Genomic DNA, 22573 nt, shown 5'->3' with positions numbered 1-22573 from the left:
CTTGGTCATCTCCAAGTTGGCTCATCTGAGAAAACGATCTTTTGGGTAACGTTAGCTACAAAAATACTTACCTAATTTATCCTGTTTTCCTACGCGCCCAGCTGAAAGCCCAGCCCAGCATGGGGCTCTGGTCACAGGCTGGGGAAGGCTTTTCTGATTTATCACAGCAGTACTAAGCCAGCTAGAAAAGGCACCATTAGCCTGTGTTCCACCCTCATTAGTAAACATCAAAATAATTTCCCTGCTGACCCCGAGACACAGGAGTCATCATATCTAAGAATGGATTCCAGCAGCACAAAACTGACAGGGGTCTCATACTGGGGTTCCTTGCAAAGGGAAGCTGGGAGGGGGTAAAGAGACAGTTGTAAACTAAATCCCTCTGAGGAGAGCGTGTGGGTGGAACCACATATATGTAAAGATTTAAACAAACAGAATGCATCACTATGGAAACATTCGGCTTTTTCAAAGGCATGGTTAAGAACATAAAGCAATCAAGACTTCAGATTCAACACTACAAGTGTTTATGACCAGAAAAGGCAAAGTGGGTCTTAGATATTCTGCAGCCAAGTGAAAGCTGCCAGAACTCAAGGAAGAACTATTCCCAGCAGGGCAGGGACCCACGTGTCAGGGCTTCCTCTGAAGCCGCCCAGCTGGAGCGCTCTGCTCACTGCAGTGCCCACTGAGCTCTTCTGGGGTTGCCATGACACAATTCAGGAGACGGTGCCACTTACTGACCAGGTCCCGACAGACCTGCCACTCGCGAGGGCAGGTCATACCAGCCATGGAGGCAGCAGGGAGGGAGTGTCACAGCAAAATGGCGGGTTTATGAGCTGTGGCCCATTTATTAGGAATCATCGATGCCACGTGAGTTAGTGGTTAGCTGTAGACTGAGGATACAAGCTGATGTTGTGTCAGACTGCTCCGACCCATGCTTCGAGGCAAGGTGCCTGCTGTCAACATGCTGTCAGTGTGCAGAGCTTACCCTGCTTCTCGGGCTATCTGCTGGTCGGAGTCGTGGTGTTGGTATGCATCGTGAGCAAGCCTGACACTGAGTCCGGGCATCAGGGTCCCCAAATGTACTCACAGACAAGAGTGAAGGGAGGAAGGGACCACCTGTCTACCTCTGAAAGTTGGCTTGGATATGGTCAGGAAACATGCTCTCAGTCACTTGCCAGGAAGGTTAGAGGAGAATTTGTCTAATTTGTCATAAATTGGACTGTGTCTCCCCAAAATGAGCTTCCCCCAGTAAACTGGACAGTTCTAGTCCAGCTGGCAGCAGAGTCTCTGACTAGGAGATGCTCATGTGGATTAAGGAGAGATGAGGTGCAGACACCTGCACTGGTTCACAGGAAAGCCAGGGGACAAACAGAGTGGCCTGGCAGTCAGCCTGGCCAGCAGGGCACTAGGGTGAGCTTGGGTGAGGCTCATGGGCCTGGGGGTGCCCACTATTCTGCCTAAATCCTGCATGGCAGAGGGAAAAGCACAGTCTAGGCATTAGCCTGTGCTGTATGTGCTGGTTCTGCCGTTCATAAGTCCTAGGAAATGACTTCACCTCCTGGAGGCTCAGTTGCCTAGTCTCTACAATGGGAATAGCATCTTGTTTTGGCAGGGCTTCAGGGAGGATTAGGAATTATGTATGAAAAGCTCCTAGGACGGTTATTAAATTGTTCTGGCAGGTTATTAAAGCTCAAAAAACGGGCAACTAAAAAACTAGACCTGTTTTTCATCATGTGACAGCCGTTATATTTGCTCCCTCTGCTTTACAAGTAATGTTGGCAAAGATAGCTTCGCCCTTAATTCCTAGTTAAGATCTACCACCAGTAAAACACAGCAACAGGTTGGTGCAGTCACTGAGCACGGGCCTCCTTTGCTGGGGTCTGGAATTCCTGTCCGGTCCTAACCCTGTACTTTTATTCTATGGCAAGTACCTACTTGACATTTCAGAAGGGACATTATCTTAGTGGTAGAAAGAATAGCAGTTCCGGCATTTGACAGCAAGAAACAAAACCTAAGACTGCTGCTCTCAGGTGAAGAAACCCAGGTGGTGGTCCAGGCTGTCTGCTCAAGAGTAGGAGTTAGTTTCCCTGACAGACATGGCAGTGATGAGGGAAGAGGTGAAATCGGAGCTGATGCAAGGGGAGAGCATGACCCCGGGTCAGGGCGGATGTGGTTAAGACCTGGAGTCATCTGCCAGCCCTGTCACTTGTGGGAATAGAAAAGGAATTTCCCCAGGTCATGCAGCCAACTCATAGCCAAAGCTGGCTGCACCACCCTGGCCAGATTGTGTTTGTTTGAATTGGAGGAAAGCTAGGGATTGAGTAGGTTTCATTTTATAGTTATGGTGATTTGTACCTCCCTCACGGGAAGGCTCAGTCAGTATGATGTTCAGATTTCATAAAGCATTTAGCATTTCTTAGAGAAAGGAGCAACACACAGGCAACAACATTTAAGAGACTCTGGTTCAAGAAGCTACAGAGCTTGTCAGAGAACAGCGCCTGGCCAGGCATGGCATTCATCTGCCTTCTGGGGAAGAGCCTGCCCAGCCTTTGGCATTTTATTGTGATCATGGAGATCATCAATCTTACAGCATGGAATGGAAACAAGATCAAAAGCAAGAAGGCTCGGTAAATTTTCCCCACAGGGAGCTAAGGGAAACTCTAACTCTCTCGCCCTACTTTCATCCATTTAAATCCATTCTCTTTCTCTCCAGCTTTTCCTGTCTTGGTTTGGAATTGGCATGCTGCTCCTAAGTCAAGGGGTCAGGAAGACACGTGCTTTTATGATGCAACAAGGGGCAGTCGCTCTGTCTGCTTTGGGAACCCTGGTGACATCAGAGACTAACGCTTTCATCTCGGGAACATGTGTAGAAGAAAACACTGAGTCAGAAGAAAGCCTTAGTCATAGGGCTACTGAAATCTAAAGTGAACAGGACTCTTAGGTAACTGAGTCCGTTCCCTGTAGGACTGCTCCCGCTCCTATCTGGCTAGGGTTTAAATGACTCCAGTCATTCTCCAGGGGGAACTAATCTATGTAGAACAGCTGCCACTAGCAGGGCGTTTGCTGCTCTTCAGCTGAAATTTCTCATGACATCACTGAATTCTTCCTCCCTTTGAGGGGACAGTTTTCTCTTGTATTTCAAGTAGTCCAGGCGGCTGCTTGGAGATGCACTGGAGAATACCACCTCTGCTCTTTATTCAGAGGCCTGTAACCTGTCTGGGCATATCCTGGGAAGATGGGCAGGCAAGGAGACTCAGTTAAATAAAGTGCTCCCAGAATATGCAGCTTTGCATTACAACAGCACACAAGCCAAGATGTTCAGGAGTCAAGGCAGACTGCAACAAAGCTCTGTTTGGGTTTTAGCAGCTGTCTGCCTACGCAAGGCTCCAGAGTCACTGACTCATATTTATATCTCCACTTTGCTAAAGGCACAAGGAACAAACGTGTGGATTTACCCCGGAGGCAAAGTCCATTCATATTCCTTCAAATGAAGCGGGAGAGGGCAGAAAAAAAACTGCTTATGGACAAAATCATCTGTGAACACAGCCACAGCAGTTTTTAACTTGCCTAAAGAAAATATGTGATTTCAAAACATGATTAGGGATTACTGTTCCCACAGTAAACATATTACAAACATGAACTGTAGGCTGTCGTTTAATAGGACTCCAAGCTGGGAAGCAAATCCCATCCACATCTTCCAAACAGCCACACCATGAGAGCAGCTGGACCAGTCTCCCGAAGTTTCTTCATGGTGGAAGGTTTGCTCAGTCTCAGCACAGCTTCCCTCTCCAAGACCTCACATCACCAGTGCGCCCCTCAAGGGTCAGGATAAACTGTCCGAAAGGTCAAGTTTATTCTTGGTTCTCTAGAATGGTACTCCTTGGGCACTCGATGCTAAATGGAAATATGAATAACTCTGACATACACACACTTACACTTTTATTCCAAAGCAATTTAAAACTTATTTATGAGGACATAGACATGTTTCAATTTTATCTCCCGTCAATGAGCAGCAATAGCTCTTTTAAGTCTTGTGGAGAAAGGTCTCCTTCTCTGAAACAAATCTCCACCACCACCCTCACTGTGATATGTCAGCACCCTCACAGGGAGACAGTTTCATTTTTTCTAAGTGTTGCTCTTCCTCTCAGCCTCCTGCCATTTTTCCAAAGCTCAAAAGAAAACACATAAATGGCTGAGATCACAGACAGGCATGAGATTCCCCTCTCATGCTAAGTGTTCTTAATTTGCACACCTTAAAAATGGCCTGGCCTAAGCTATGGAGCTGTGCAGCCCCCATATGCTAGCCACTGGCTGCCTGAAGCTTTAAATTAATTAAAAATTCAGTTCTTCAGCACACTAGCCATATCTCAAGAGATCAACAGTCATGTGTATAGTGGCTACCACACTGGGCTACACAGATACAGAGTATTTCCATCCTCACAGGACTTTCTAGTGGACACTGCTGCTGTAGAGGGCCACTTTGACTGTCAGTACAATCAAAACCCCTTGGAAATGATGTCAGTTTATTGCCTCTTGCTCATTGTAAAAGCCACTTGCTTTTCACCACGTCTAATATAGAAATTAATAACCGCAAGCCAGTCAGGAAACAGCCTCTACATGACAGCAAATCCACGTTACTTGCATGTTCTCACCTGCCAGTCTGCTTGGGTGGCTCCTTCCATGAGTAACAAGGTCCCGTGAGCCAAGGGTAACTTCACTCTGTCCACATATGTGTAGTCCCCATTCTCTTCCTAGAAAACAGCATTCATTGCACTGAATTTTTTTGCTTGTGTGATCAAGATGCTGCAACAGAACATGACACTGGTCGAAGAAATGCCAGCCTCCACTCAGCCAGACTGGCTCTGTCACTTGGCGGCTGACTGGCCTTAGGCAGGTTACTTCATCTCTCTGTTCCTGAATTTACTCACTTGTAAAATAAGGATGACGAGAGTACCTGCCACACAGGGCTGCTGTGAGCCTCAACTTACACATGTGAGAATTACTTGCAGACTGGTACATATTAGGTACAGCATAACAGCTATTAGTATTAGTATTATCAGCACTCAAAATGCAGAAAAGCACATTCTGGCCTATGAAGGAATTCAAAGTCATGTATACAATAATTCTTTACATCTGCCTTATCCTGTGCCCTGTGTTTTGACATAGTGTTAGGAGAAGAGGCTTTCAAACAAGACATGGTGTGATGAGTTTTGACCCCCTTCTCATAATTTATGCTAATTCACTAATTGGTACCTATGTTAAAACTAGTCACAACTCTTCCGATGGCTATTTTGGTATTTTGGAGATATATTCTTGTTTCTTTCCAGAACAGTCAACAACAAGATCTTCTCAAAGAAGGGAGCTCTGCTGTGACCGGAACAGTGCTGCTAAACTGAGACTGGCTGTGTAAGCCTTTGAGAATGGATCGCAACTCCGGAGCACCTAGGATACAAATGCCTGTATTTACATTGCCCCTTTCTTCCAGAGCTCAAAGTCAATTCACGTCCAACACCATAACGAAGCCTCCCAGCGCGGGCTGCAATATGGCCAACAGGTGGTGTCACTCCTCCTCCACCGCTGTCACAGGGGCACATTAAACAACTTCCTTGCTCACAGCAACAAAGAGCACATCAAGAATTGAGACAGGGACAGACCCAAGTTTCCTGACTTCTTCACCTCCATTCCGGGCAGATTCGTCCATTCATCTGCTTCACTTCCAATGCAAGAGATTACATTTGGGTTACTACAGGATTAATTTCACTGCAATGCTGTGTTTATGTTTATTATCGTAGGGGTACTTCTGAGAATGTAACTGTTTACAATGATTTCCCCCAGGAAAATCAAAATCAAAACAAAATGAACTTCCATAAACAGTCTAGGTTCCCGCCCCCAGCCCTTGGCAGTGACTTTGTCAAGCACTGTCATGACTTTATAAGCAGAAGATATACGCAATGCTTGAAATAACTTTTGGTCTCAGTGACTGATTTTGTGTCTGCCACCTTTTGCCTTCCAGTAATAAGTAAGCACCAAAACATTTACCTCTGACCCCTCAGCCAACCAGTGGGAAGGTGACCCTGTCCTCAGGTAGCCCAGCTCCATCTCAGAAAAGCAAAAGGTTGCTCTCTGAAAAAAGTATTCCAGACAGAGGAGATGTCTGTTCTACTGAAGAAAAGATATCAGAAGGGAGTGCATCGTTCATGAAATCAGAGGGTCCAAGGCTCCTTGATTTAGGCTGTAAAGTCAGTAACCAGATCAAGGTTCAACACAGCTAGAAACAGAACTGTTGCTGCCCTCTATATACTCCAGAAGTACAACGGGGCCTTAATCTATAAACCAAGCACAGACACTAAGACAGGAGAGTGCAGTGGACAGGAAAGACACTTAACACAACAGGAAGAGAATCCTGAGATGAAGATCTCTTAGAACATTAGAACATTATTGGGATAACACTGTACCTCAACTACACTTCAATTTAAAAAAAGAAAAAAATACACTACGGAGGAAAAGCATGTTCTAGGAAGAAGGAATTGTATATGCAACAGCCCAGAGGCCAAGAAACCAAGCCCCATCCTGTGTACACAGGTCTGTGAGACCAGGGAGCACGTGTAAGGAGTAATTTGGAGAAGTTAGAAAAGTTAAGAGCCAGCATTTTCTCATCCAGTGTTGCTCTGTCAAAGCCACTGTAATAAAATGCAAATTTGATCTCAGAATTCCTCTCCCTTGCTTAAAATACTTTAATGACATCCCAAAGGTTCAGGATGAAGTTCAAATCCATTAGCTTGGCACCCAAGGCTCCTGATGACCTGCCTGCTCCTTCTCTTTAGTTTCAGCTCCTACATCTCTCTCACGGGCACCCTGTGCTCCAAATAAATGGAACTACTTACAGTTTTCCAAACATGAGAAAAAAAACCCACCATTATTGGGGAGGAGGGAGTGCTAGGGCCAGTGGAAGAGAAGAGGGGAGCACTGTAACTCTACCTGGAAACACGAAGCAGGAGTAGACCCAGCAAGTGAAAGAGAATTCCAAATGCAAGAGGGAAACATCAGCATGGACGGAAAGTGACGGTCAACAGAGCCACATTTCCCTCACTATTCCTAAGATCTGAGGTTTTCAAATGAGAGAAAGCCTCAGGTTGGTTTGAAACACATTACATCCAGTATAACCATTAGTTGTACCAAAGAGCAAAAGAGGGTGAGCCTTCACTTGGCAGTGGGCTACTCTCATCAGTCCCTGAAGGAGACAGTGATACCAGCACACTTACAGCGAGAGGTGATGTCATTACTTTGCTGCTTGTTATTCGTTCCTTCCAACACCCTTGGCTTAGGAATTACATTCCTATTTCACAGAAGGAGACAGAAGGGAGGGCAGGGGATTCTATCAAGGCAACACAGAGCTCACAAATGCTTCCTTCCCGAGACCAGAGCAGCAACAGACCAAAGAGCCATGCTTTAACTTAACCAAGATACACAGAGACTTTTTCCACTGAGGAAGCAGGTAAAAGTCCAGGGGAGCTCACGTGGCTAAGCATAAGGGCTCAGTTGATAAATAGATAAGTGACAGTGGAAGCACAGTTCAGACTGTTTAGAGGAATGCACTCACGGCCATTAAGCATGGTTAAGTTACCCAAACACTGCTCTGTAACCCTTTTGATTTACTCACGTCTTTCTTCAAAACAAAACAAAACATACCCATTAAAAAGCCATGGCTTAGGATAAAATTTTCCATTCCTGATCCCAGTTAAAAGAAACTTTTAGGGTCACAGTCAGTCTGCAGGGTGGGTTTTGCTGTTGATATTCTTGGTTTTCCACACACTTGAAACCTCACAAGTAGATGGAAAAAGAAAAAAAAAATTTTTTTTATATTAATGTTAACATTCTCACTGCCTCCTCAACCAGAGCCAATTCATCTGAATGCTTAATTATAATTTCCAGTGAATGCTGGGGTTTTCCAAAGTTCCATAACTTTCACCAAGATCTCAGCTTATTCAGTTTCCTTTAGAAAAATGTTATTTAGGGACTTCCCTGGTGGTCCAGTGGTTAAGACTCCGCACTCCCAATGCAGGGGGCCAGGGTTCAATCCTTGGTCAGGGAACTAGATGCGACATGCCGCAACTAGGAGCCCACACGCTGCAAATAAAAATCCCGCGTGCCACAACTAAGACCCGGCACAGCCAAATAAATAAATATTTTTTTTTTAAATGCTATTTAGGAAAAAAAAAAGCCTGGGTGTATATTGTTATATCATTACAAACCACCCAACAGATAAGAAGTCTAAACATTTTTCTTTTCACTGGAAAGGAAACGTCACACTGTATGAGATCTATGTAGATTTTTCATGTAATTGCGCCTTTCCTGTCCTAAAAAAGGTGTCTTAGAAATTATAGGGTTGGCCAAAAAGTCCCTTTGGTTTTTAAGTAAAAATAAAAGACACTTTTCATTTTCACCAAGAACTTTATTGAACAACGTATTCAACCTTTTGTTCCACTACCTTCTACCATTTTCCAGGCAACTTCATAATTCCATCTTCCCAAAACTTTTAATCTTTTTGGGCAAAGAACTGTTCCAGGTGCCTTTTACAGTCTTCCAGGGAATTGACATTTTTTCCATTAAGAGAATTTTGTAAAGACCGAAATAAATGGAAATCCGAAGGTGCAATGTCTAGTGAATACGGCTGATGAATCAGAACTTCCCAGCCAAGCTGTAACAGTTTTCGCCTGGTCATCAAAGAAACATGTGGTCTTGCACTATCTTGATGGAAGATTATGCGTTCTCTGTTGACTAATTCTGGACACTTTTCGTCAAGTGCTGCTTTCAGTTGGTCTAACTGGGAGCAGTATTTGTTGGAATTAATCACTTGGTTTTCTGAGGAGCTCATAAGAGAGGACTCCCTTCCAATCTCACCATATACACAACATCACCTTTGGACCAGCCTTTGGTGTGGTTGGCAGGGGTTCATTTTGCTCGCCCCACGATCTCTTCTGTTCCACATTATTGTACAGTATCCACTTTTCACTGCCCATCACAATTTATTTTAAAAATGGAACATTTCCATATGTTTAAGTAGAGAATTGCACGCGGAAATACGGTCAAGGTTCTTTTCGCTTAACTTATGTGGAACCCAAACATCAAAGCGATGAACATAACCAAGCTGGTGCAAATGATTTTCAATGCTTGATTTGGATATTTTGAGTAGGTCGGCTATCTCCCACATGGTATAATGTTGATTGTTCTCAATTAACATCTCGATTTGATCGCTATTAACTTCAACTGGTCTACCCTACTGTGGAGCATCGTCCAGCAAGAAATCTCCAGCATGAAACTTCGAAAACCACTTTTGACACGTTCGATCAGTCACAGCACCTTCTCCATATACTGCATGAATATTTTTTTGTGTTTCAGTTATGTTTTTATCTTTCTTAAAATAATAAAGCATAATATGCTGAAAATGTTGCTTCCCCCCATCATTAATATTAAAATGGCTACACAAAAATTCACCAATTTTGATTTTTTTTAATGCACACTGACATGACAGCTGTCACAATACAATCTAACAAAATTGTTTCAAATGAAGTTAAAGACAACTAAGCGCTACTAGAGCCATCTTATGGAGAAAAACGAACAAACCTTTTGACCAAGCGAATACAAACATCAGTGCTTGAAAATCATCATTGGCATAGTTTTTTTTCCTACTATAAAAGTAACATAAGTTCCCTAGAGTAACTGACACACTTGTAATTACCTGTTCAATGTCTGCCTTCTTGATCTCTGATAATAAACTCCATGAGGGCTATGCTGTCTTTCCCTTTTGAAATACACTCAATGCTTAACACACATATCAATAAATATGTCCTGAATGACTGAGGAAAAGCACCAAGAAAATATAGAAATCACCTTTAATCCCATCATCCAGAATTCATACAACACATACACAGGGAATATTCTACACATACAATCGTGCACTCATTTTTAACATTGTATTGTGAGCATTTTCTACATCTTAGATGTACTGTATTTCAAAAATATGGCTGTATAATATTCTTTTGTATGAACGCATCCTTCCTCCTTTAAATTCACAAATTATTTTTTGACCACCTACATATGTTAGGCACTACGCTAGTGCTAAGGACATAGCAGTTAGGTACACATGGTTGGAAACAGAGATTTTAATATACCAGTAACACTTTAAAAAAAAAAAAAAAAGAAAGGAAAGAAAAACCTACTACAAGTAGATCTTGGACTAAACATCTCTGAGTATATTTCTAGGATATATTCTTTAAAGTGGAATAACTGGATCTAAGGGTATGAACTTGAAGGCACTTTGATTTATACATCAAACTGCTTTAAGAAGGCTGTGGCAATGTATAATTCCAGCAAGAAAATGTGATAGCACCTGCCTTCTGAGCGCATCACCGGTATGGAACATTATCAAATGGCAAAAAAAATTAGGGAAAAATGGCAATTCATTCTTCAAACATAGAGTTCTTTAATTACTAACCAAGTCCACCGTTTTTTCACATGGCTATTTGCTGTTTGCATTTCTTCTACTGTAAACTCTGTTCGTGTCTTTTGTCCATCGTTCTATGGGGTGTTAATGTTTTTCTTATTGATCTGTAACCATGTACAGTAAGATATTTTCCCTTTGTTATACTTTCTATAAATATTTTTCTCATTTGCTATTTGCGTTTTAACTGCATTTATGATATTTAACACAGAATAGCTCAAAAATTTTTACAGTCACCTCTACTGATCTTTCTTTGGCTCTCCTTCATGGTTTTTTCCTGTTTTCAGGAAACTTAAATATACAACTGCAATTCCTTTCAGTTAAAAAAAAGGTATATTTTTTAGATTTAACTCTTTAATCCACCGAGAGTTGGCTCCCCACTTCCTTGCCCCAAGTTTCTTTTCATAACTATTTCCAGGTACTTAAACCAAGGCATCCTGCTAGGCTTTCTGGACATGATCAACCATGGTGTACACTGCTGAAGTACCAGGCATATTAGGGACCATTTGCAGCCAGTACTGCTAATCCTCACCACAACCCTGTAAGGGACATGATACTCTCCTTTGTATTATAAGCAAAGGAAGCTGGAGGGAAAGTATGTTTCTAAGGCAAAAGGCTGGCTAGAGGCATGTAGGCAAGTATTTGAACTTAGATCTGCCTGGCTCTAAAGCCTGTATTTTCTCCACAGTGCTGTGCTCTCCAAAGTTCTCTCTCTTTCTTCTGAAATCCTGTAACTATTTCCTATCTGAATTATATGGCACCCTGACTATACTGTAAGGGTCACAAACATCAGCAAGCAGCATGAACAAGGGGCGTGGGCCAGGTACAACACAGTGGGGAGTGGGGACCATGGAGAAGTGGAGAGCACAGGGCCTGCACACAGCTGCAGAGCGGCTCCCTCACCGTTCCCCTGGAGTTGCCCGACCTTCTGGGTTTTCCAGGGAAACTGGTAACGGGATTTTTATATGAAATCTCCTGAGTTATAAATTTTGGCAACTAACACAGTTTCTTTAAAAACCCTGGGAAGTATATAAACAAAACAAGTCTGAGGACCAGTTTCCGCTTAAGAGCTACCCAACTGAGCCGCTGGTGGACCCCTCACATGACTCCTTCTTTTATGCCCATGTCTTGTCATCGTATGTAAGCTCCCAAGCAAGGCCACATGTTATCTGCCAGGCTTCTTTGATGCCCCTTTGCCATTCCACATGGTAGTGCCTGAAACAAAGCTCAGGACAGATATGCCGCTTCAAGTATCATATTCTTAATCTCAGTGATCCCAACACAATCAGAAAAGGCCACGGACACAAAATATGCTTCCAAATTAATGATCTTAGTCAACAGTGAGACATTTGGTTTTCCAAGTCATCTCTGATCTCCTAGGTGAGCTACTTACTAGAAAATTTTCCATCTTCTTACTAAGAAGATGCTTATAAAAACAAAACACGAGCAGAAAGGTCAAACAAAACAAAGTAGAAGCCCTCTACCTGTTTCTCATTTCCCAAACTCACAGGAAGCACCCGACATACACTAACTATTATTAGTTTCTTCATTGGAGGCATCAGGAAAGGCTTCGAGGCTACAGCGGGCCCTTGAAGCCTGGAAAAGACTTAAGTTAATGAGAAGGTGGAGAGCATGCCAAAGGAGCAAAGAGATAGTTCAGCAGAATAGTGCAATCGCACAGGGAACAGTGAGACACCAAAGTCGGTGGGGCATAGATTATGTAAAGATTTGACAGTCTGGCTGAGGAGTTTACATTTACGATTTGTTCCAGTAGGAGCAAATAAAGACTTTTGAGTTGGAAAACAAAGTGATGAAAGCAGTGAGCTCAATCCTGGCTCTCTGTGCCTCTTTCTCTCTTCTTTTGCCCTGAATTGATAATGGTGCAATTCCATAGCTTTACATATTATCTAGATTATTAGTTTCAATTCAGTTCAACAAATAATTGTCTGTGTAATGTGGAGCAAGCGATAGAACACGGTGCCTCAGCCACCTCACCCGTACCATGGGGATAACAGCACTATCAACTTGACAAGATTACTGGAGGCTGCATGTAAAGCACTTAGAACAAAGCCAGGCACAGAGTCAGTACTATACACTTGTTACTGATCACCATCCCTTTACTGTTGTTATTGCTGTTGTTATCCTGACAATTCCCAAATGATACCTCTAGCACAGACCTGTCATGTGAAGCCCAGACTTCACAGACAATGTCCTACTTTACATTTGGAAGTCTCAAGTATCTCGAACATACCATGTAGAAGAAGGAACTCTTGATTCCCTCTACAGACCCTCCCTAAATAAGAGCAAAGTAAAAAGCAAAACCCCCTGCTCCTTCTCCCTCTGAGTAAACAGCACCTCCATCCACCAACTGCTCAAGCCAGAAACCTGGTTCACCCTCCAAAACATACCTCAAATTCATTCACTTTGTTCTTCCCCACTGCCACCATCTGAGTCCAAATCAGCAGTCTCCCACTAAAAATACGGAAACAGGGCTTCCCTGGTGGCGCAGTGGTTGAGGGTCTGCCTGCCGATGCGGGGGACGCGGGTTCTTGCCCCGGTCCGGGAGGATCCCGCGTGCCGCGGAGCGGCTGGGCCCGTGAGCCGTGGCCACTGGGCCTGTGTGTCCAGGGCCTGTGCTCCGCGGTGAGAGGGGCCGCAGCAGTGAGAGGCCCGCGTACCGCAAAAACACAAAAAACAAAATAAAAATATGGAAACAACCTTTTTATTTTATTTTTAAATAAAATACACACACACACACACACACACACACACACACACACACACACACACACACACACTGCTAAAGGCTGGGACGTAATGATAAACAAGACAGAAGTCGACCTTGCCTATACAGCATTTACAATCTACTGCTAGCTCATAATTTCCTAAAAAGTAATGTAGACAAAGATAGCAGAATCGAAGACAACCTTGAATATCCATATTTAAGGGGTGTAAAGGGAAAAAAAACCTCAAAGGAGGCAGAGAAGTAGCAATGAGAAAAGTGTGAGAATAGCTAAGATAATACAATATTTCAGAAGCCAATAAGAGAAAGAAAAGGCAGCTAACAGATGGCTCAGTTTCAGGCAGAGAGGTGCTGGACACTGGTGACCAACGTTACAAAGAAGAGGAGAATGATGATTGAGAAAAGGCCAGAGTATTCGCTCTTTAGGACAGTGGTATAGTATATTAGCAGTGTGGTGGGATGGAGCTACAGAGCAGGTGTTCCAAAAGTAAGTTAAGTTGTAGGAAAGGGAAACTGCAGATAGAGACAACTTATCCCAGAATCCATGCTTCAAAATCAAGAAAAAAACCAAGATGTTAGAGTGCCTGCAGAATCAAGCAAAGGGTTTTCTCAAGATGGTAACAGATAGAATAGGAATTTCCCTAGCTCTCCAGCCCAAGAATCAGATACACGGTAGAGCTGCTTGACAAGTATGGTCAAGGCATTTTTGCAGACTGAAATGATATTTGAAAACTAAATGCCAGCATGTGCTACAGCTACTTAGCCTGCTGGAGCCAAGTGTCCCTTTACTTACCCTACCTCCCAACTTATGGCCATGCCAAAATGTTCCCCTCTCCTCTTTTTTAATCATTTCTTTCCAGCTTGTTTTCCCAATCAAATTGTGGCGTTGCTTTGCCCTTGAGAACCTGGCTGGCTTCTAGACAGCTTCATCGATCATCAAAGCTTGCAGCTATATTTGGACAGAAAAGTTGTTCCTACAGCACTGATGTAAGAACACAGCTGGACTTTTTGTTCATAGTGGTAATGTATCTTTTAAATCTGACATAAACAAAACGTATTAGTTATGGAAATTATGGAGACAGAATAAAGCTAGGACCTCACAAAGTCATCTCTGCAGTTAGTCTACTGACTCAAACCACGCTTGCAAAGATGGCATCCTTGATATCAATCTGGAAAACATTACTTTAGACAAAGAAACAGCTGTTTCTGAAATAAGATCTGCTAAAGGAAGAGGCTAACTGGAAAAGCACAGATTTGAAATGACCGAGGTTATCTGTTCAAAACAGCTTTGAGCTCGCTTGCCACACACAAATCTTTGGGCTTTTATCAAACTCTTTTCCTGACTTTTGACATGGATTTGGCACGGAAGGTTCTAGCCAGGTGAGTGAGAATACTAAGTACGAGGGACTGGCACGTGCAATCGATCATCCTCTACCGGGCGAACCCAGTGATTGTAAAAGGCAAATGCAGTTCACAGTGAAACACCTGCCGACAGTGTTTGCTATTCAGATTTGTTGCTGATATAGTATCGGTGGTGGGGTGTGGGTCAGAAGTTACTGAATTTAAGCAAAAACAAGCTTGGCTTTACACTGACTGTTACGGTCATTCTAGCCACACTGAATGTGCCTTAATGTAATGAAGATGCCATTCTTGGTGATATAATGTTTCCAAGCAATGAAACTTAAAGGAACTGCTATTTTGAAAGAGCTTCCACTCAACACTGTAGCACCAGAAATAAACACTCTCCTTCCTCAAAGAGCATACAGAACAAATTCCACGAAGCCTGACATCCAGCTGACCCCAGTCACCAGCAAAAGTGCAGGGTTCTCCAGTCATCCATTAAAACAGAACATTCATTCCCAAACCATTCCGGGACATAACCTGATCAGACATAATCTCCCACACCCACCCCTGCGCCCTTCCACTGTGTCCGCTGGAATTCTCATTCAGTGATGAGCAAACACCCCCCTAGATCCTCAACCTCATGTGCTCTGAAGGTTCCCTCTACTTCCTTGTCCTAATCAAGAACTAGGTCTCTCCAGAAGATTCCAAATTCCCTGAAACTCTCTCTCCTCTGGAAGCTGATCACGTCTCTCATATCTACAGAGCCAGGGGATACTCCTTATTAACACTTTCAGACCATTATTCCCATGCCTCTCTTAAAAATACCTGCTCCTCTGAGCTCCTGTCGTTAAAGCTGTCCACCTCCCTTCTTCTCTGCCTTGGTCCCAGGAAGTATAGCAACCTCCTAATTGGTTTCCTGGCTTCCACGCTTGCTCCTATCTAGCCCGAGCTCCACGCAGTAGCAATTGACCTTGTAAAATTTCAATCGGAACATGTTGCTCTTCTGCTCAACACATTTCAGTGGCTTCTTGATGTACTTAAAGTAAAATCCGTCCTTCCTGAGGCTCCGGAGTCTCTGCGTGGTCTGGCCCTGCCCCACTCCTCCCATCTCATCACTTGCTCACTCTGCTCCACTGTGGGGCCTTCTCCTCCTTCCTCAAACTCACTAAGCTCTTTTCTGCCTCAGCTAAGCAGTCATCCACCATGAAAATGTGGCTTATGAAAGATGGAAAACTTACCAGAAGGCTTAGGGACAGTTTTTTAGAGTATGGCAAAGTGGAGGGAAAAAAACTCTACCATTGAGACAACGTTTAAAAAAAAGTTTGCAAGCAGATCCCATACCTAACTGGGGCACACAGAAACCTGACGAATCACTTTGGAAAAGGTTGTTCTCCCAAGACGAAAAGTACTATCAGTGGCAATACGAAACTGGGAGGCTCTGTACAAAAATTAATTATTCCCAGTGGCAGTCAGGACATGGATTCTAGCCTGAGACAAGGCCCCAAGGAAGCAAATGATGATTCCAACTCCCAAAAGGTCTTGTGTCGGTAGAGAATTCAGGTCCTACCAGGACTATTTATCTTTATCTGCTTAAACATGCACCAATTAATTTCCCACTCACTCACTTATGCTCTCCAAACCACTGCATGACCCTACAGATAGGAGCTCAAAAACTCAGCCACCATTCCTGACCCACAGACCACTTTACCCTCTCAGAGTCTCCTTTGTACTTCCTCAGTGAATGCCATTCACAGTCCAAGGCAAACTTGGAGGTTGGCTGTTTTCTTTTTCGATTTCCACATATGAAAAGTCACCGTAGCATCCACCATTCATAACAGCTTAAAAATTCACTGATTACTGCAACAACTTTCATAGTGCCTTTCACGGGAAAACTTCTCTGTTACTCCCATAAAGTAGCTACCAATTATCATACCCATTTACAAAAAAGGACTAAGTATAAATGAGGCGGATAAGTGCTTTTTACAAACGTCAGTAAATAGGAAACAAAACCTGATTTTCTAAATTTCATTAAGGAATGTATTATAAAGATGATGGTTATCAACAATTTCTTTCAAGTAGGTCTTGTAATTTCTCAGAACAGATGCTGTAATCAGAAGATGGACTAATGAGAAGTGTGGATGCCCGGAAGAGCCACAGGGGGGGTTCTGGCTGAGGCATCAGTCCAGTCACCACCCCATGAAATACTACACAGTCCAGTTCATCCAATTTTCAAATGTAAGCTAGTCAGTTTATATTATTTTGGATTCCAATATCCTCACTTCTTCCACAGTCCTGGAAAAATATTGGTATTTATGATCAAACTGACCTTTTCGTACTCCACTCTTCCCAGTAGTGTGTAAAAAACCAATTAGCAAGGGAGATACTAGGAACCCAAACGCACTGGGAACTCTCAGAACCCCTACCATTACAAGTAGTTTTACAACCATCTCTTTTGGTGATATGAACAGAGTTCACATCCTTCAGAAGGTGCTAGAGAGAGGAATGGTTAGAGAAACGTCCAACTGGCCTCAACTCAATCACCTCGAAATGGATAGAAGCCCCTCACGTTTTCAGGATTCAGCTGAAGGACAGAGCTTACGCACGGGTAATTTTCTAGAAAACAAGGCTTTTGGCATCCAAACCTTCAGTGCATCACAAACTTCCTATTATCTAATACCCACACCCCCCAACTCAGCCATCACTGTTTCTATGGTAACCGACAGAGAAATAGCAGCCTGCCAAATGGCTTTTGTAGTTCCTTTTCCAGCTTGTTTTTCAGTATAGAATTAAAACTGTACTGGGAAAAGGACCAGACTAATCTTTACAACAGGGACACGATGCAGTTTGAAAAGTACAACTAGGTTTGGGACACGAGCGTAGAAAAGCTTTAACGAGCCCAGCTTGGGAGAATAAAAAAAAGTTCTTGGGGCTTCCCTGGTGGCACAGTGGTTAAGAACTCACCTGCCAATGCAGGGGACATGGGTTCGAGCCCTGGTCCAGGAAGAACCCACATGCCACGGAGCAACTAAGCCCGTACGCCACAACTACTGAGCCTGCGCTCTAGAGCCCATGAGCCACAACTACTGAGGCCCGCACGCCTACAGCCTGTGCTCCACAACAAGAGAAGCCACCACAGTGAGAAGCCCGCGCACCGCAACGAAGAGTAGCCCCCGCTCGCTGCAACTGGAGGAAGCCTCTGCGCAGCAACGAAGACCCAATGCAGCCAAAAAATAAATAAATTTACAAAAAAAAAAAAGGTTCTTAGTTTCTAAAAAATGTCTACTGAGGTATATTTGGAAAGCTTTACTTTTGTCTTAAGACAGTGTATCCTGACATTGGCCTGAAGATGGATATGATGCTATTCATTCAGGTTGAACTGAATTAACAAAAGAAGGGATGGGGTGAATGGAAGAGCAAGTCTACTGTGCCCCCAAGTACCTTATTATCATTAAAGGAAGTGGTAACTGACTCTAAAATCAAAATGAATGAGCAGGAGTTGACAAACTTGGACCAGAGGACAGTGAAACGAGGATCAGCATCTTGGAGTGAATGTTTAATCCTAGGGGTGACGCATGCATGAAGCTGCCTGAGCCATCTGCATGAACCAGAGGGGCACTGATGCTTAGGAAACAAAGATCTCCTTACCATCTCAGCACAGCGAGAAATTGTTAGGAATGCAGTGTGTGGAACTGGGGCAGCTTTCAGAAGATCAGCAGCTATAGAGAACTACTACTTAAGGTGCCAGACTGCAAAACAAACAGCTGCTGCAGGGGTGGAGGAGTTTGAATGTTAAAAAAAAAAAGGCTAATTCTCTTTGAAAGTGGCCCCAAACAGATGCTTTTCTGTCTCAAAACTGCATACTTGAATGAGGTACAGGCAATCTCACGATTCCTCTATGTCAGCTTTAGGTGAGAAACTTTGACTCAAGTCAAGCAGGTATTACCTTCTTCTCCTCTGATAGTTTAAAACGAACTGGATTTTGAAAGAGATGCCCTCCCACAACCTCTAGCACACTCCAAATGTCTTGATGACAGACATGAAAATTACAATCTGTAGTGGCATAGCGAGACAGGTTCCTAGGAGCTACAGAAAGTCAAGACTCCTACCAATTCCACACAGAAGACTAATTTATACTTTCTATTTTATGCTTGTACTTTGAGTTGTACAATATGAATCATGAGCCATGTTCTCAAAGCTATCACCACAGTTGAGAAAGAAAAGTAGACTGATTTGCAATAAACTTTTCCTTTCAATCCTTCAGAAAAGGGATCATTATCCTGTGATAAAGATGATGTACTCTAAGATACATTTCCAAGGATGTCAACTCAAAGAAAGGCTTCTGCACTTTAAGTTTAGCTAGATTTGTGGAGCCCATGATTTTTAAAATCTGTTAAAGAAACTTGAAGAAATCCTTCCAAAAGTTTAAACCTGGGTTTTGATTATCCGAGAATGGACTTTATGGGTTCTGGAGGAAAAAAGTAATTTTTAAACTGTATTCATTAATGCATGATTATAATTTCCCCATCTTAAACAAAAGCCAGATTTGAAGGAATACACAACTGCATCAAATTCAATCATAGTTAAGACTATGCTGGAAGCCAAAACTTATTAGAGTCAGTCAGCTGACATACTGACACATTTATATTTCTTCCCAAATCTGCTTCCTCAGTCAACTCTGTCTCAGACAGATCCTCTTGCTTATCAGATCTGTATTTTCATCAGACCAGCTACCATGGCTATAGTGCAGATTCCCCTGCTACTAGTGGACAATTAAAGGGACTTAACCACATTTTCAGTGTTTCATGGCCTGTGCTTTCACTCATGTTCACCAAAATAGATTCTAAGAAGCCTTGAGAAGACAATGTTTCAGTAAGTATGGTCACAGAGATTTTGTTCCAAATGGTTGCCCTCAGAAACAATGCTAAGTGGTAGTTACATTTTCCATCCACACACGAACCTAAAACATAACTGAATTATATTACCAAGAAATAGCTCTTGATCACCATGAATACGTTTTTATATGAGAAAATGAAGACCTTCAGCTGCCTAGAGGGGAAAAGGAATAGTGGTATTCTGGGCACCGGAACATTGTTAACGCTTAATAGTTGGAAACTGCTGGAACAGCAAAATTAATTATCCAGAAAGCATGCTTTGGGAATTTTTAAGCTTAAAATCTATAAACAGGCCAAAAATGTTTTTAAAAAGGGATGATGGTGGTGGTGGTGAATGTACGTGTACAGAGAAGCAGTAACTGAATACTTAAATACTTGGCAACAAAGAAAATAACAGCAAAGACTTGGAGACTCAGATTACACCAAAGATTATATTGGACACACTACGGCTTGTTTTCCAATCAGAAAGCTGGACGGATAACTCTGGGAGGGGGGCAGAGCACTAGCACGGGCCAGATCAGGAGCTCCAGGAGGGGAAAGATGACTTCACCTTACTTATCCATTGCTATAGCCCCAGCTCCCAGGACCATGCCTGGCAAAAAGTTTGCGTTCTATATGCCTGGCTTGAGAAGAGGGTCTGAACCTTAAAATGAGACACATGGTGTTTCTCCACTATTCATACAACAGGAGACTTATTAAGGGCGGGATGAATTCTTCACGTGTGTGGACTTGGGATTTAACTGAGTGGAAGCCTACATATTAAAGCATAACCATACCTTGCTTCTCAGGTGGTACTCCCTGGTACATGAGAAGGCTGACTGCCAGTGAAACCGTGAAGGCTATTCAAAGTGCTCAGGGAGCAAGTTCACTCAGTAAGTCACTGGCAACTGACAATCCCTCACTAACACAGACTAAAGTTTCTGTGCAAACAAAAGCAAAGAAAACCCAGTCAACAGAAAATATACCAATGAAAGGTGCTTAATGGCATAAATGCAAAACAACACAATATGCTTCAAAATTCCATGCTTGGAAACCCAAATAAGTGTCAGAAAAACAGCCCAAAGAAGTATATCTGATGCAGAACAGACACAAGCACTGACTGCCTGATAATTATGTGGTCTGGATTAGGTCATACTCAAAACACAGCCTTGTAGGCCTTCCACACTGACTGGGTCTGGTTTAATGTTATAAACAAAATGACTGGGAACCTTGGTTAGAAAAAACCCACAAATCCTGGAAATAAGATAATTTGGTAGAGATTTGCTCTTTTCTTAGAGTTTCTACTATCCTTCTATCTACCTTAGTCCTAAAGTTCTATACTTTTTGATTTAAAAACACTAACAGCCCTCGTACCCCTCAAATGTCTTGTAATATAGGTAAGAGCTGGGCTGGACAACTAAAGTTATTCTACAGTTTAGCCACTGCTTGCCTGATGATCTGGCTTGAATTTCCTCTCTGAAAGAGTCACAGAGCCACCTGGATTTCAGGAACAGGCTAAGAAGGCAATGAGGATGCCTGTGATGCTCTCTCACAAAAGAGAGGCAACACTGCCATGAAGAACACTTACTTAAAATTTCAGGGGTATCTTCCTTGAGACTCCCTTCCTTTGCCTCCTTGCCCCCACTAACTTGAACCTTGCGTTTATAAGCCCTCCTTCCTAGCATTTATCATAATTCCAATTACTTGAGTAATGAGTAGTATCTGTATACCCCCGTTTCCATGTGGACAGGGACCGTGTCTGTCCTTTCCACCAATGCAAATAAGCCGCTAGCACCTGGCACGCGGCAGGGAGTTTCTGTTGCATAAGTAAATGAACGAATGGCTTCTCTGGAAGTCAAAAGTTAACCATGGGGTAAGCAATCAGTTGAAAAGGTTTCATCAACAAAACACATACTCCAATCCCCTAAATCCGAAAATAGGAGCCTTTTAGAGCTCAGTTTTTTTCACAGAATATTAGATGGCAGGAGGAACATAAAATAAATAGACTACTCACTGGTGGGGGCTTCTTTCTCATCTCAAACACGCGTGTGGCACCAAAACTGAGTGAAGCAATGATGGGGCACCTCCCCAACGAAGGTTCGTCATCACTATGCCAGTCCACGCTGTCCTTCTCATTTCGGTAAAGATTGCAAAGCAAGGAGTTGAAGGTGTGGCCGGTGTTCTCTTCAATTTGGTTCTTCAGCATGAGCAGCACAGGATGCCACTGCAATCAACAGGCCAAGAAAAGGGGCAGAGACAGTTCACGTAAGACACAAGGTGGCAGCCACGTGGAAAAACAGGAAGGGCAAAATCAGTCATGTTATGAACAGGGGCATGAAATAAGCAAACCACCGGAAACGTAATAAACATAAGGCTAGAAGAGTAGTTTAATTCTCTCCTGTTATTTCTATTTTGAAGCAAGCTGACCTCTACACTTTTATTAAGGTACTAAATTTGGTATAGAATGTCATGAAGACCAGGCCTATCCACCCATCTCATCCTTTCCATGTTAAATATATGACACTCGCAGAGAAGCAACTGTCAATACACTCAGGGCAGTCACCTCAGTAAGTCACTGAGGTTGCGTGTGGAGCAGTAAGCCTGGTTTGTCACCACAGCTGACGGGCCACCAAGAGTTAGCAGATGCAGACTGAAGCCTGAGGAGTGAAACAACTCTCCTGCTGGGTGGCCCTCTGTTCCATTCCTATTTTATCAGGAATGGCAGAACTGCTCTTTAAAAAAGACATTTAATATTTCCAGAGTGGCAAACTTCCTAAAAACAGAACCTAGAGGGGAAAAACATTCTACAGAATGGAATCGTAACATGGCTGTGCACTACAGAAGATTTAAACAGCGGCCACAGCCCTGCCTGCTGAGCACCGAGTTCACCCGTTTATATGCGGAGCTCAGCATCTTGCCACACATACTTTAGGAAGCTATGACCCCTAAGCTTGGGTTGTAGTTGGGGGCTACAATCAGCACAGCTCTGGTTGTGGTTCTTGTTAGAACTCTACGTCCTGCCTCCAGGAAACCTCAAGCGCTTTACAGAGCTTCCTGGAGAACAGGAGTTCTCACACCACTGGCAAAGATTATTGAGGTGGGAATTCCCTGGAGGCC

The 22573-nt window shown here is 43.2% G+C and overlaps 1 protein-coding gene across 2 annotated transcripts in view; it reads right to left on the bottom strand.

Annotated features, from left to right (window-relative positions):
* Positions 1 to 3382: 3382 nt before the first annotated feature.
* ALKBH3 (alkB homolog 3, alpha-ketoglutarate dependent dioxygenase) overlaps positions 3383 to 22573 on the bottom strand; it is a 34801-nt gene continuing 15610 nt past the window's right edge. Inside the window, exons 8-10 of one of the 2 annotated variants that reach the window (XM_065882525.1) lie at positions 21471 to 21680; positions 4650 to 4748; positions 3383 to 3891 (exon numbers count right to left, since the gene is read on the bottom strand). In XM_065882525.1, coding sequence (XP_065738597.1) covers positions 3814 to 3891; positions 4650 to 4748; positions 21471 to 21680 — 387 coding nt within the window. In that variant the 3' untranslated portion in view covers positions 3383 to 3813. The remainder of the gene's footprint in view (positions 3892 to 4649; positions 4749 to 21470; positions 21681 to 22573) is intronic. The other variant, XM_065882526.1, reaches the window with a different exon arrangement.

The sequence above is a fragment of the Phocoena phocoena genome, chromosome 8, assembly GCF_963924675.1.
Source record: "Phocoena phocoena chromosome 8, mPhoPho1.1, whole genome shotgun sequence".
Taxonomy (NCBI): domain Eukaryota; kingdom Metazoa; phylum Chordata; class Mammalia; order Artiodactyla; family Phocoenidae; genus Phocoena; species Phocoena phocoena.
This window is presented reverse-complemented; position numbering and strand designations above follow the sequence as displayed.